The following is an 11,734-nucleotide window of genomic DNA, read 5'->3' on the forward strand; positions in this document are numbered from 1 at the left end:
AGGAAGATGCGGTGTTCAGCAACTTGGTGATCAAATTTGGCTGCTCGTTAAGTAAACACAGTCAGTCAGTAGAAAAGCCAAATTAGATCCACACCCTCAAACCGGTTCAAACACATGCTGATCACTGCATGTTTTCTTTTAACACCATCCAGCTCCAGGTTGCACCGTAGCAACTGAAATCAAACAATATCCAAATAAACCACCTGTAGGACGACTGTGCTCACACACCTTCCCCTCTTTTGTTCAGGAGCTACCGACTTCCTGCGGGAGTGCCAGGCGTCTCCTGTGCCAGACTCTGGGCTCAGTTCTTCTTCTACCTCATCCAGTTTGAGTCTGGGAGGCAGCAGCAACAACCTGCCTGAGATTTCACAGGAGATGGATGAGCTGGTGGCCTCCAATAAAATGGACGAGAAGACTAACAAACTCATTGAATTTTTAACCACAAGGTACAGACAGCGATATGTGCATATCCTGTTAAATGATCTAGAATGTAGTTTTACCTTCAGGGGATGAGTTTATGCACAAAAACAATGTTTAAAAGTAAAATAACTTTTAAGGAAACCAGTTAGACAGAGTCCACTGATGTTGATATACATTATACTCTTGTATTTGTTGATACAGGATCCCACCTAGTGGTGTTCCATGAGAAGTGCAGGAGTCTTATAAGAGCACAATACCACTTGTGTGTAACACTGTGTTTTAGTGATTAAGAATGTTTTTTTTTGCAGAGCATATGGACCACTGTGGTGCCACGAAGACATTTCACCCAAAAACCAAATTTCAAAAAGCACTGTGCAACTGACGAACTTTCTGCGACATGTGGTGTCTGTGTTCAAAGACTCCAAGTCAGGTAATCCTTCAAGTATATTTGATTTATTAAACTGCAGAGCTCTGTCTTTGCAAACAAATGAATTCCTTTTGTCCTTGTTAGATTACCACCTGGAGCAGCAGCTCAGCGACGTGGCACTGCAGACAGCCTTGTGCAGTTCATCGCGTCACTACGCCGGCCGCTCCTTCCAGGTGTTCCGAGCACTTCGACAGCCCATCTCTGCCCACGCTGTGTCAGACCTGCTCTCCAGGCTGGTGGAAGTTGTTGGTGAACATGGAGAAGAAGTGCAGGTCAGTGCTGTGTTATACAAATACAAATAGTCCAAAACACTGTCCATCAGTGTACAAATAATTTTCTGTTTGTGCCATTGATTAAAGAAAATCCTCCATAAAGGCTTTCTTGTATGTTTTTCTCGCAGGGCTATGTGATGGAAGTGTTACTCACACTAGAATCTGTGGTTGATAATTTGGCTGAATGTCTCAAGAACAATGATCTCATGTCTATCCTGACAAGGTTTGTCTCTTTCTGTTCATTTTTTATGTAAGTTTTTTTTGTAAAACTTTTAATACGTAAATTATTTTTTGTTCATTTACAGAGCCTCATCTCCAGATTTCCTCACCAGTTTGAAGCTGCTGTCTAACCGGAAAAGCACAGGGCAGCTAAATCTTAGAAGAGAAGAGAGGAGCAAACATCAGAGGAGCTCTTCTGTCCCCAAGAAGTTTGGAGAGGCAGACAGGTGGGCAGATCCACCTCGCAGTGCCACACTGGACCGTATCGAAGCCAGCGAACAGCAGGCTTTGTTGGCAAAGATCCGCCGCTCGTCCTTATCTAAAGACATTGTCACTGACCCAATGAGCATCAACCACCCCAGCAACCTGCTGGCCACCATCTTCTGGATGGCAGTGTCTCTGATGGAGTCAGACTTTGAGTTTGAGTATCAGATGTCTTTGAGACTGTTGAATAAATTGCTGGCTAACCTGTCACTGGACAAACAGGAGAACAGAGAGAAGCTGGAGAAGCTGCAGAGCCAGCTAAAGTGGAACAGCTTCACTGGGCTCCAGCAGCTGCTGTTAAAAGGCTTCACCTCCGTGTCCACCACTGACCTCACACTCCAGCTGTTTAGCCAACTCACGCCTGTGTCACGAGTGCCTGTAGTGGACACGTCACAATCTATAGGTACAGTGTAGGTTTTAAAGACATAACGCATATCTTAAAGTTTTCCAAGCTGTTTCAGGGGAAATTAATTATTTTGTATGTGTCCTCTGTTAGGTTTTCCCTTGAATGTGCTCTGCCTGCTCCCACATCTTGTGCAGAACTTTGACAGCCCCACACAGTTCTGTCAAGACGTCGCTGAGAGGATAGCTCAGGTTTGCCACTTTTATTGATGTTTCTACTGCATCCTCCTTTTCAAAAAGTACACATTTAATGCTCTTTTGTGTGTAGGTATGCCTGGAAGAGAAGAATGCCAAGCTTGCCAACCTTGCCCATGTCATGACTCTGTATAAAACACACTCCTACACACGGGACTGCTTCTCCTGGGTCAACGTGGTGTGTCGATATCTTCATGAAGCGTTCTCAGATATCACCCTGAGCCTGGTCACTTACATGGCAGAGGTTTGTGCAGCTGATATTTGCCACAATCATGTCATGTTGAAGGCTCTAAATAAACTCAGCACTATGTCGTTGTTGTTACAGCTGTTAGAGAAAGGTCTCCCCAGCATGCAGCAGACGCTCCTACAGATTATCTACAGCCTCCTGAGTCACATGGACCTGAGCGGGATTCAAGCCAAACCCTTCAACATAGAGGTGCTGAAGACAATTGAGAAGTTTGTCCAGGTGAGTTCAAACATTAACACTACAGTCTAAAGTGACAGTTTTCAATGGAGCTGTATGTAAAAACATTTGCAGAACTTGGATTGGATGCATTCAGTGGAATTTTTTAGCTGGTGTAGTAAGACTCTTGTATTCCTTGTTCCTTTTGTAAGCACTCATGGGAAAAAGGAAAAAAGCAGTCTTGTGTGTGACTGCTGTAAATTTTGTAGACACACCCAAACTATAAACAGTCTGCCTTTCTGCCACAGGCTAGGCCTCTGCTTTATCCTCATGCTGTATCCATGTGCCTTCAACACCTCTGTCTCCAGAAATAGACGAACTAAAAAAAAAACTCTTTGTTGAGTGAATTTGTGTTTCTGTGTTCACTGTAGACTGTCAATTGGAGAGAAGCGCTGAACATCCTGAAGCTGGTAGTTTCTCGATCAGCGAGTTTGGTTCAGCCTTCCCTGCCACAAAGTGACATCTCCTACGAGAACATCAGCCGTGTCTGGGACCGCTCCTCCAAGGCCTTGCCTGGGAAAACACTGGATTTCCACTTTGACATATCTGAGGTTAGTGACTCTTTTTCTTGTATTAAAAGTCTCTGTAGCCCATAGAAAGGTTAACGCATGTGTGTTCGCCCTTGTATTTTTTTCCTGGGTGTGGTGCTTGTTGAGGGTTTTGTGGAATCTCTTAAAGCTCTTTGGAAAGGAAACATTTCTTCCCCTTCCTTAATGGTGATATTTCAAACCCCTTGAGATTAGCTTGAAAGATAGAAAGGTAAACACAATTAAGCAGGCAGAGCCGAGCTGGAAAGTGATGTGAAAGATACACGCAGACGGAGTGGTGCACAGTATGTGTGGGAACAGGGAGGTGTTTGTGTAGTTCATGAATGGCAGGAAATGATGTCAACTCTCTGCTGCCGTCTTTTGTATGTGAATCAGTGAGTTCTTGTGGATTGCCAGAAGTGTGTGTCTTTAAACTTTAGACATGCTGGACACACCACAGATATTTCTTAAATTAGTCAGATATTTTAAGACTGAGGGAAAACAAAGAGGAAGTGAATGTTTTTTTTTTCCTGAAATGCTTCATGCATTCTGATGCCAGACAGAGCAAAAACTCTGATGACTAATAGAAGAATCACCAAGTTATCTTAAAGCATTGATCACTTTGACCGTCTGGAGTAAGCAGGAGCTGACCTGGAGCCTGAGTCACGGATTGAGTAAGCAGAGAGCACTTTATAGTTTTCTTGTCTCATCACAGTCTGCACGTGTTTCTTTGTTTGTGTCCATGCTTTTAGACGCCTGTGATTGGCCGACGTTACGATGACCTGCAGCACTCTCCGGGCCAAGATGTGAAGAGCAGGGCCACAACAGTGACCCGCAGCACCTCCTCTACCTCCTCTGGATCCACTTCCAACAACGTCCTGGTGCCAGTTAGCTGGAAAAGACCTCAGTCCTCACAGGTTAGACATTTTCCCTACGCCTTGTTAGAACTATGCTCTTATTTTGAAGGAGGTAGCTCTGTGTAACGCCTACTCAACATGCAAGTGTCCTTTATACACCTGCCGTTTATCGGCTGTCATTAGACAAATTGGGTATCCAAACACAGGTCACATGTTACAACAGTTGTAAATAGAGCATGATGTAAAAAAATAAAGTGTGATTGTTTAAAATTGAACACTTTTTTTATCCTGCAGAAAAGAACTCGGGAAAAGCTGGTAAATGTGTTGTCTTTGTGTGGACAAGAAGTGGGACTCACAAAAAACCCCTCGGTACAAAACAATATTCTAACGCTCAGTATATTAACTACTTTTATTGTAAATTTAAAAATAACATCTGGGTTTCTTCGTGTAGGTGATCTTCTCCAGTTGTGGGGAGCTTGACCTCATGGAGCACCAGCCCAGCCTGGTATCCTCTGACGATGGCACCAGGGAAGCGGAGAACATGGACGACACCACCTCAGAGCAGCAGTTCAGAGTCTTTAGAGACTTTGACTTCCTGGATGTTGAGCTTGAGGATGGAGAGGTGAGTCTCAGGCAAAGAAAACGATACGTTCACCTCACCTGCTTGGTAGAGAGAGCACAGAGTATTTTCATCAGGCTGTGTTAGCTCAGCTCTGCCTGCTCTGTGTAATGGGGTTTCTTCTTCTGTGTTTTTTTTCTCTCTGTGCTATCTAGGAGCTACAGGTAAGTTTAGCCATGTTACATTTTTACATGCAGTGTTTGCTTGTGGAGGAATCAGCAGCCACACAAAGGGCAAAGAGTAGCAAATGTGTGTGCATGCCGTGTAATTTACAAGCATCAAGTGTTCAATATAGACATGTAATGAAACACATAAAGCAGCGTCAACAAACATAACTTTTTTTTATTTTGACCTGGTTATTGATAATATTGGTGGTGATGATTAAAAATCTTTCATCCATATTATATTATGCTGTACGTCCATAGTTTTTACCCCCTGCACTGAACCTTGGATGGAGGTCCAACATAGCTGCACATTATGATGCTAGTACAGTTGGTTGTGCATGTTGTGGGGTGTTAGCTCCATCTACAGACTCAGACCAGAAATAAGCTTCATTTTTTTTTACCTGATGTCAATGACTTCACACTGAAACCATTCTTCGTACTGTACTAATAATTGCAAAAGTTACAAATACTAATGTATTCCTTTAACCTGTATGATTTACAAAATAAGTGTTTCTTTATTTACTTTCATTGCTTAGCCAGGTGCCAAATTATACTGATGATATGCAGTGTAAACATGTTGTGGTTAACATCACTTGTGTTTCATATTATAGTTGTGGGTATACCTTTCTTGTTTTGGTTTGTTTTGTTCTTAGACATGTTTAAAATTCACACTAATGTTGTGATATATTCAGCAAACTGGTTCTGACTTTGAATGCTAAAGTAGCTGCTCCATGAGTGTGCTAAGATTTCACACAGACTAAAAACCACAATAATTTCACATAGACTGTTTTACAGTTTACAGTTTGACCTGTTGATGTACAGCTTTGGTGGAATGTAGGAGTTGTCTGACATCTTCAGACTTATGTCAACTTAAAGAGGATTAAGGCATGCTGAGAGGATCTGTGTCACTTTCACTAGCACTGGTGCTTAGTTTGTATTAGCTTTATAAGATCATATACTACATGACGGCTCACAAGACTACATCAGTATTCCTTCCATTCTTAGTGGAAAAACCTCCCCACAGTCTGCCCCGCCCTCAACCTGCACTGCATGGTTGTGTGTGTGTGCATGAGTGTTCATTCAAGTGAAAGTCAAACTGGTGGGATCTCAATGTTGTTTTTATACTGTTACAGGGAGAGACTATGGACAACTTCAACTGGGGTGTACGCAGACGTTCCATGGATAGTCTAGATCAATGTGACCTGCAGCCGCTCGAGGAGAGTCAGCTGTCCAGCAGCATGCCCAGCCTGAGCAAGATCACCCACGAGGACTCAGACGAGTCATCAGAGGAGGATTCCCTCTCCGCCAGTCAGACACTCTCCCACTCGCAGCTTGTAAGTTTAACATATGATAAAGGGAAATCTCATGTAGTGGAAAGTCAGTTTTGATAGACTGTGAAGAAGGTTTGAACCATCATGCCATCTTTTTGTTATTCCGTGACAGACATTGGTCCTCATAGAGAATTAACCAAAGTTTGTGGTGGCAGATGGAAAGCCAAATGTGTCCACACAGCTGTCGTCCCATTTCCCTGTCTTGTTTCTGATTTGACGGCCACTTTGTCACTGTGCTTGCTGGAGCTTTATGGGATTTTGTGGTTTTTAATTCCTTTGTTCTTGTCTCTTTTTCAGACTGTCAGTCTCTCTCCGACAGCAGAGATCAGTAGCATGGACTCTCCCTCTGCCTTTTTTGATACAACTTCCGCAGAGTCGACTCCTCTGAACACCAAAAATCCTAGTTTCGAAGTCCAACTGCCTGAGGACTCGAAGCAGCGGGTGAATAAGGGCTTCAGAGTGTCTGAAATTTTGGGAGCTACTAATTCCTATCGCAATTCCATACTGGAGTTCTTTACTAATTTTGCCAAATAGGAGCTTTTCTGTTTCATCTTTTCTTGCGAAATGTCTTAAATGTGCTTTGGGTTCAATGTAGGTTAACTATAGTTTTGTGGCGTTGTGGCTTTTCTATATTTCCTCTCTTTAGAATAGACCATGAGCTGATCTTTTCATGATTTGTCAGTAGCTGCATGCAAACAATGAATGAACTAAAACCTGCAAGCAAACAGTCTGTAACACTTCAGGCTCTGGGTTACTTTGTGCATTCAATCATAGATTGTCTGGGGATATTTAAAAAAAAAACAACTCTTTTCTGTGTCTGTCTAAGGCAATGTGTATACCTATTGCTTATGTGTGGGTGGCACCAACTAAAAACTCTTGGCATGTAGAAGGTCAAAAAAAAGGTGTACACATTGCCTGTCCCAAAAGTGAGTGTCCGGGCCACGGTGCTGGCTCAGTTCGATTATTTCATATTTAATTGGCACGATGCACACCAAATTTATCAAATAAAAGAAAACACCACAAGGAGTGGCCATAGGGTCCCACTGCAAGGTTAGTGTATGCATTTTAAACACAATTTAACTAATTAAGAATAATAGAGAGGAACATAAATAGTACATTTCATGCATGCTGCCTCACTGTTTGACTTTGAGTCAGTTGTAATGATTTTTGAGATTTTATGTGATTCTCTTGATTCTTTCAGCATGAGGTGTCACAAGACAGTGAGGACACCAATGTCCATGAGGATGACCTGTCTCTGTCCATCAGTGAGCTGCCCCCTGACGATCACTGTGGTGAGAGTTTGGCAATTGACTTAGTTCACGTCGATTTCAAAGAAGAACTGGATCTTGACAGCTGTATACCCAGGTATCCACTCACAACTTATAATAAATACATTTTTATATCATATACGTTGTTCCTAACATGTCTTTATGCACACTCAGTCTTGCTGAGGAAGAGAGAGATGACCTGCTGGAGGCACGCTCTTCACCGCCACCGTCGCCCTTCTTCTCAGCCATCCTTGCGGCATTCCAACCAGCGGTGTGCGATGATGCAGAGGAGGCTTGGCGGAGCCACATTAACCAGCTTGTGTCCGACACAGATGGGTCCTGTGCAGTCTACACTTTTCAAGTGTTTTCTTCACTGTTTCAGGTACAACCATACAGCCTTTACAGGTCAAACTGATTCATTAACCTGAAAGGTTAACAGGATTAGTTATCTGGATGATTAACCTTTGCAGAAAGAGCTTTCTTTTCAAAGGAGGCGGCTTCATTACAAACTATGTAGAGCTTGGAAATTCATTAACCAGATGTTGTTCACTTCACTGACCAAAGCTGAGAGGAGACAGTGTCAAAAAAGTCCAAATAATTAATAAAGAAGGTGCGAGAGGTGATTGATAAGACAGAAAGGGAGTTACACAGCTCTTGTTAAATGCATTAGTCCATTATTCAAGTGATTAAGCAGAGAGCTTAAATGTATGGTATTAAAAGTCAGTAGTGTAGGTCTTACAACCAGCCTGTTATTGTGTTGCAGAATATCCAGATGAAATTTTGTTCCTTAACCTGCGATGCTGTGAGTTACCTTGGTGACGGCTTGAGAGGATTAGGAGCAAAGTTTCTGAGGTCATCTCAGATGTTGACTTCATGCTCAGAGTGCCCTACACTGTTCATAGATGCAGAAACGGTGAGTAACTTGACAGTATGACAGAGAAATGTTTGTGTAGATGAACAAATCCAGCATTAAAACTCTGTTTTTACAGATTATGTCTTATGGACTGCTGGAAAAAATGAAATTCAGTGTGTTGGAACTTCAAGAATATCTGGACACTTACAACAACAGGAAGGAGGCTGCTGTCACTGTAAGGAAATCACACCTGGTGTCACATGTATGCTGTCACTACGTTGTTTATGTTGACTGTATTGTCTTTGGTACATGCAGTGGTTGGGTAACTGCAAGGCCACTTTTACCAAGAGTCCTGGAGGCACTGTGATAACATGCCAACCCATGGATCATGAGGAAAAGGTAAGACGTTATTTATTTTGAGAAATATGTGCTGAACAGGCTGTGAAAGATAAGAAAATATTCAGAAAAAAATACTTTCTACAAATTGAATAACTGAAAATACTAAAGATTCCATTTCATCTGATCTTTCATACTGTACTTTCTGCATCACGATTAATGTGTGATACTGTAGCTCTGTGAGTGTTACCTCTAATTCTTTTACACTATATAAAAGGCTTTACCTTTCCGCACATCACATTGATTACATCACACCCAGTGTGCATTGTGGTCATTTTTTAGCTCTGCTGGGCATGAGAGCAACTTCTCTTATGTTGCTGAAACAGTTCCACTCACGTAAAATAACTGAACAACGTTAACAGCAAAAAGACGACATTTTGCTGTTAAAAATATCTTGACACGCTAAGAGAATTCCAAAAAAAGTAAGTGCATTTGTGCAAATTAATAGGCCGAATTATTCATTTGCTTGGCTTGTTTCACTTCCTTTCGGTTCTAATTTTACACATACATCTGCCCTCACTTCCCCCCTTTCTTGCATGTTATTAAAGTGACCTGAAATATTTTTCACCCACTTTTAATGGAAATATTAAGAAACTGCATGCCCTTGATTGTTTTTCTGTTTCTTTACTTCTTACTTCTTCTCTGTCCTGTAACATGCTTGCTTGGTAGCAAATGGAATCTCTGGCTGTAAGTTGGAAAAGGCCTGTTTCTATTCCATCATGTTTAAAAGCCTCTCTATTTGGTGTCTATTTGAGTTCATTATAACATATATATATAACAATATATTCATAATAGATTATAACAAGCTGTTAGTTAGATCTGAAGGAGGACTGCTAATTTAAATGACCTTTATGCTAATAACTGGTTTGCTCTTATTTGCAGCAACTGGAGCTCTGTCAAAGACTCTACAAACTTCACTTTCAGTTATTGCTGCTTTTTCAGTCCTACTGTAAGCTGATAGAACAGGTCCATACCATAAGCTCTATTCCCGAGGTAGGTATATCGGCATTTTTTTGTCCTCTGTCATCTCTTTGAAGCCGTTGTCTAATCTGTGTCCCTGTTTAATAATGTTAATTCCCCTCGACCTTTAGCTGACAAATATGTCCGGAGAGTTAAATGAGTTGAAGAGCAGCCTGAGGGTAGCAGCTGCCTCAGTGACAAATGGAGAGATGACAGCCCGTGACAGCTCAGGCCCTGAGCCCGGCTTCAGCTCCTCTGAGGCGGCCGTGCAGGCCATCCTAGAGGGTCTGAAAAACAACGAGTTAATGACGGCCATTCACTACATTCGTGAGTGCAGGTAAGAAAAGCAAAAAGCTGGTTGCTCCTTTTCCCTAGCAGTGCTTTTGCTGTGACATGTCACCTTTACTCAATGAATATGATTTCTTTGCAGAACCATGTGGCCTAATGACATCTTTGGCAGTCCCTCTGAGGATGAGGTCCAAACATTACTGAACATCTACTTCAGACATCAAACTTTGGGCCAGACAGGAACGTTCGCTTTGGTAGGCTCAAAGCAGGACCTGACAGAAATTTCCATCAAGTTAATGGAGCTTAATGGGGAGACTCGGGATATGATCCGACGAGCCCAGGGCTACAGAGCTATCACAGCGTTTCTTCCAGACTCCAGGGTCTCAGGCTCTACACTCTGATGGAGGTCTTTGTGCAGTTTATGACACAAATAACTCCATCTGTCACGCCTAACCTCTCCTCCTGTCTGACGTAGCTGCTATCATCTCAGTGATTACTAAGAACTGTCTCCTCTTCACTCAGAGTACTTCAGAATGTCAGGTCTACAGATGTGCAGCAATACTGTTGTCAAGTGACTTCGCCATCGTAAACAAAGATAGGCTTTTATTGCACTAATAATAGAAACTGTCACAAAGTGACCACTTGCTACAGAGGTCGACAACTTTCACATTTAACAAACGACAAACCAAAGCTGAGTGATTCTCTTTCATTTATGTTGTTTTCATTGTCAAGGGAAAATGTGCAATCCTTCACTGAAGTGGAAGACCATTACTGTCTCCTCAAAGAATGTATTTGAATATCATAACATTGGAAAACATGGACACTGTTAGTATGGAAAAAGGGAGGCTTCATTACTTTACTGTTAAAGTAGTGGGTCTTTTTGTGACTGTGTGTGTGTTTGTGTGTGTTGTGAGCGTGCCTGATTGTGTGAATTTTAATCTGACGACCATCCTAGATGGAATTATTGATACTGATTTCTGCAAGTGATCATGTTAAACTACTCTGACATGCTGCGATTCTACTGTAATGTCTCTCAAACCTACATGCTGCTCTGTGTGGGTTATATCTGTTACTTAAAACATCTTACTGTACCTTTAACTGTGCAGCTTTTAGCAAATTATTTATATTTTAAGCAAGAAATATGCTTTTATCAGTATAGATTTATAGAAAACAAATGAATTGTTTCACCCATTAAACATGCCAAGCTTGCAGATTCTATGTACTATAAAGTGTAATAGTAATGTTTATGAAGAAATACAGAAACTATTTTAATTGAATAATTGTACATAGTGTAATGGGGGCTTTGCTCAGTCTCATAAGATTGTATTTTTATGAAGTTACAGTTTGAGTTGCATGCACCGTGAGCACCTACATAGCAACATGTTTGTAAAGCTTGCAAGAGTTGGTGTAGCCTCTCGCCTTGTAAATACTACTGCCTTTGCAATGTACTGTACTTTGGTGTTCTGTACACTTCTGTAACAATACAATAAAACTTACATTTGTTAAATATGGTTTCCTTTTGTGATTTTTATAGTTAAAAAAAGCTGTTGTTTACATTATTTATATAGGAGTATGGACAAAAAAAATATTGCATGTTGCTGTGAGGGAAGCTTTAGTATTACAGCAGCAAACGGGTAGCTTAAGCTGCTCCTTCTCTGTGATGCCCCTGCTGTCACTCCTCGTGGGGGGGGCGGGGTCTCTACACAGACCGGAAGTACACAGCCGAACCTCAGAAATTAAAATCCAAACAAGTGTTTTTTTATCATTTTTATTTCGCCGTAATTTCGAACATCTGCATTGTCATCTCAC

At 41.7% G+C, this 11,734-nt stretch overlaps 1 protein-coding gene across 8 annotated transcripts in view; it reads left to right on the forward strand.

Annotated features, from left to right (window-relative positions):
• The window catches only part of frya (furry homolog a (Drosophila)), a 42,100-nt gene extending 30,668 nt beyond the window's left edge, over window positions 1-11,432 (forward strand). For 4 of the 8 annotated variants that reach the window (XM_028418759.1, XM_028418752.1, XM_028418756.1 and 1 more), the window contains exons 40-62: window positions 248-446; window positions 729-850; window positions 932-1,119; window positions 1,248-1,342; window positions 1,425-2,005; window positions 2,099-2,196; window positions 2,273-2,443; window positions 2,525-2,665; window positions 3,034-3,213; window positions 3,942-4,106; window positions 4,341-4,415; window positions 4,498-4,668; window positions 4,821-4,829; window positions 5,963-6,163; window positions 6,458-6,601; window positions 7,362-7,525; window positions 7,603-7,810; window positions 8,192-8,341; window positions 8,418-8,516; window positions 8,597-8,680; window positions 9,560-9,670; window positions 9,769-9,974; window positions 10,068-11,432. In XM_028418759.1, coding sequence (XP_028274560.1) covers window positions 248-446; window positions 729-850; window positions 932-1,119; window positions 1,248-1,342; window positions 1,425-2,005; window positions 2,099-2,196; window positions 2,273-2,443; window positions 2,525-2,665; window positions 3,034-3,213; window positions 3,942-4,106; window positions 4,341-4,415; window positions 4,498-4,668; window positions 4,821-4,829; window positions 5,963-6,163; window positions 6,458-6,601; window positions 7,362-7,525; window positions 7,603-7,810; window positions 8,192-8,341; window positions 8,418-8,516; window positions 8,597-8,680; window positions 9,560-9,670; window positions 9,769-9,974; window positions 10,068-10,326 — 3,821 coding nt within the window. In that variant the 3' untranslated portion in view covers window positions 10,327-11,432. Of the gene's footprint in view, window positions 1-247; window positions 447-728; window positions 851-931; window positions 1,120-1,247; window positions 1,343-1,424; window positions 2,006-2,098; window positions 2,197-2,272; window positions 2,444-2,524; window positions 2,666-3,033; window positions 3,214-3,941; window positions 4,107-4,340; window positions 4,416-4,497; window positions 4,670-4,820; window positions 4,830-5,954; window positions 6,164-6,457; window positions 6,602-7,361; window positions 7,526-7,602; window positions 7,811-8,191; window positions 8,342-8,417; window positions 8,517-8,596; window positions 8,681-9,559; window positions 9,671-9,768; window positions 9,975-10,067 lie in introns of all 8 variants that reach the window. The other 4 variants (XM_028418755.1, XM_028418758.1, XM_028418754.1 and 1 more) reach the window with 3 other exon arrangements.
• The last annotated feature ends 302 nt before the right edge of the window (window positions 11,433-11,734 follow it).

Source organism: Parambassis ranga, chromosome 13 (assembly GCF_900634625.1).
Source record: "Parambassis ranga chromosome 13, fParRan2.1, whole genome shotgun sequence".
Classification (NCBI taxonomy): Eukaryota; Metazoa; Chordata; class Actinopteri; family Ambassidae; genus Parambassis; species Parambassis ranga.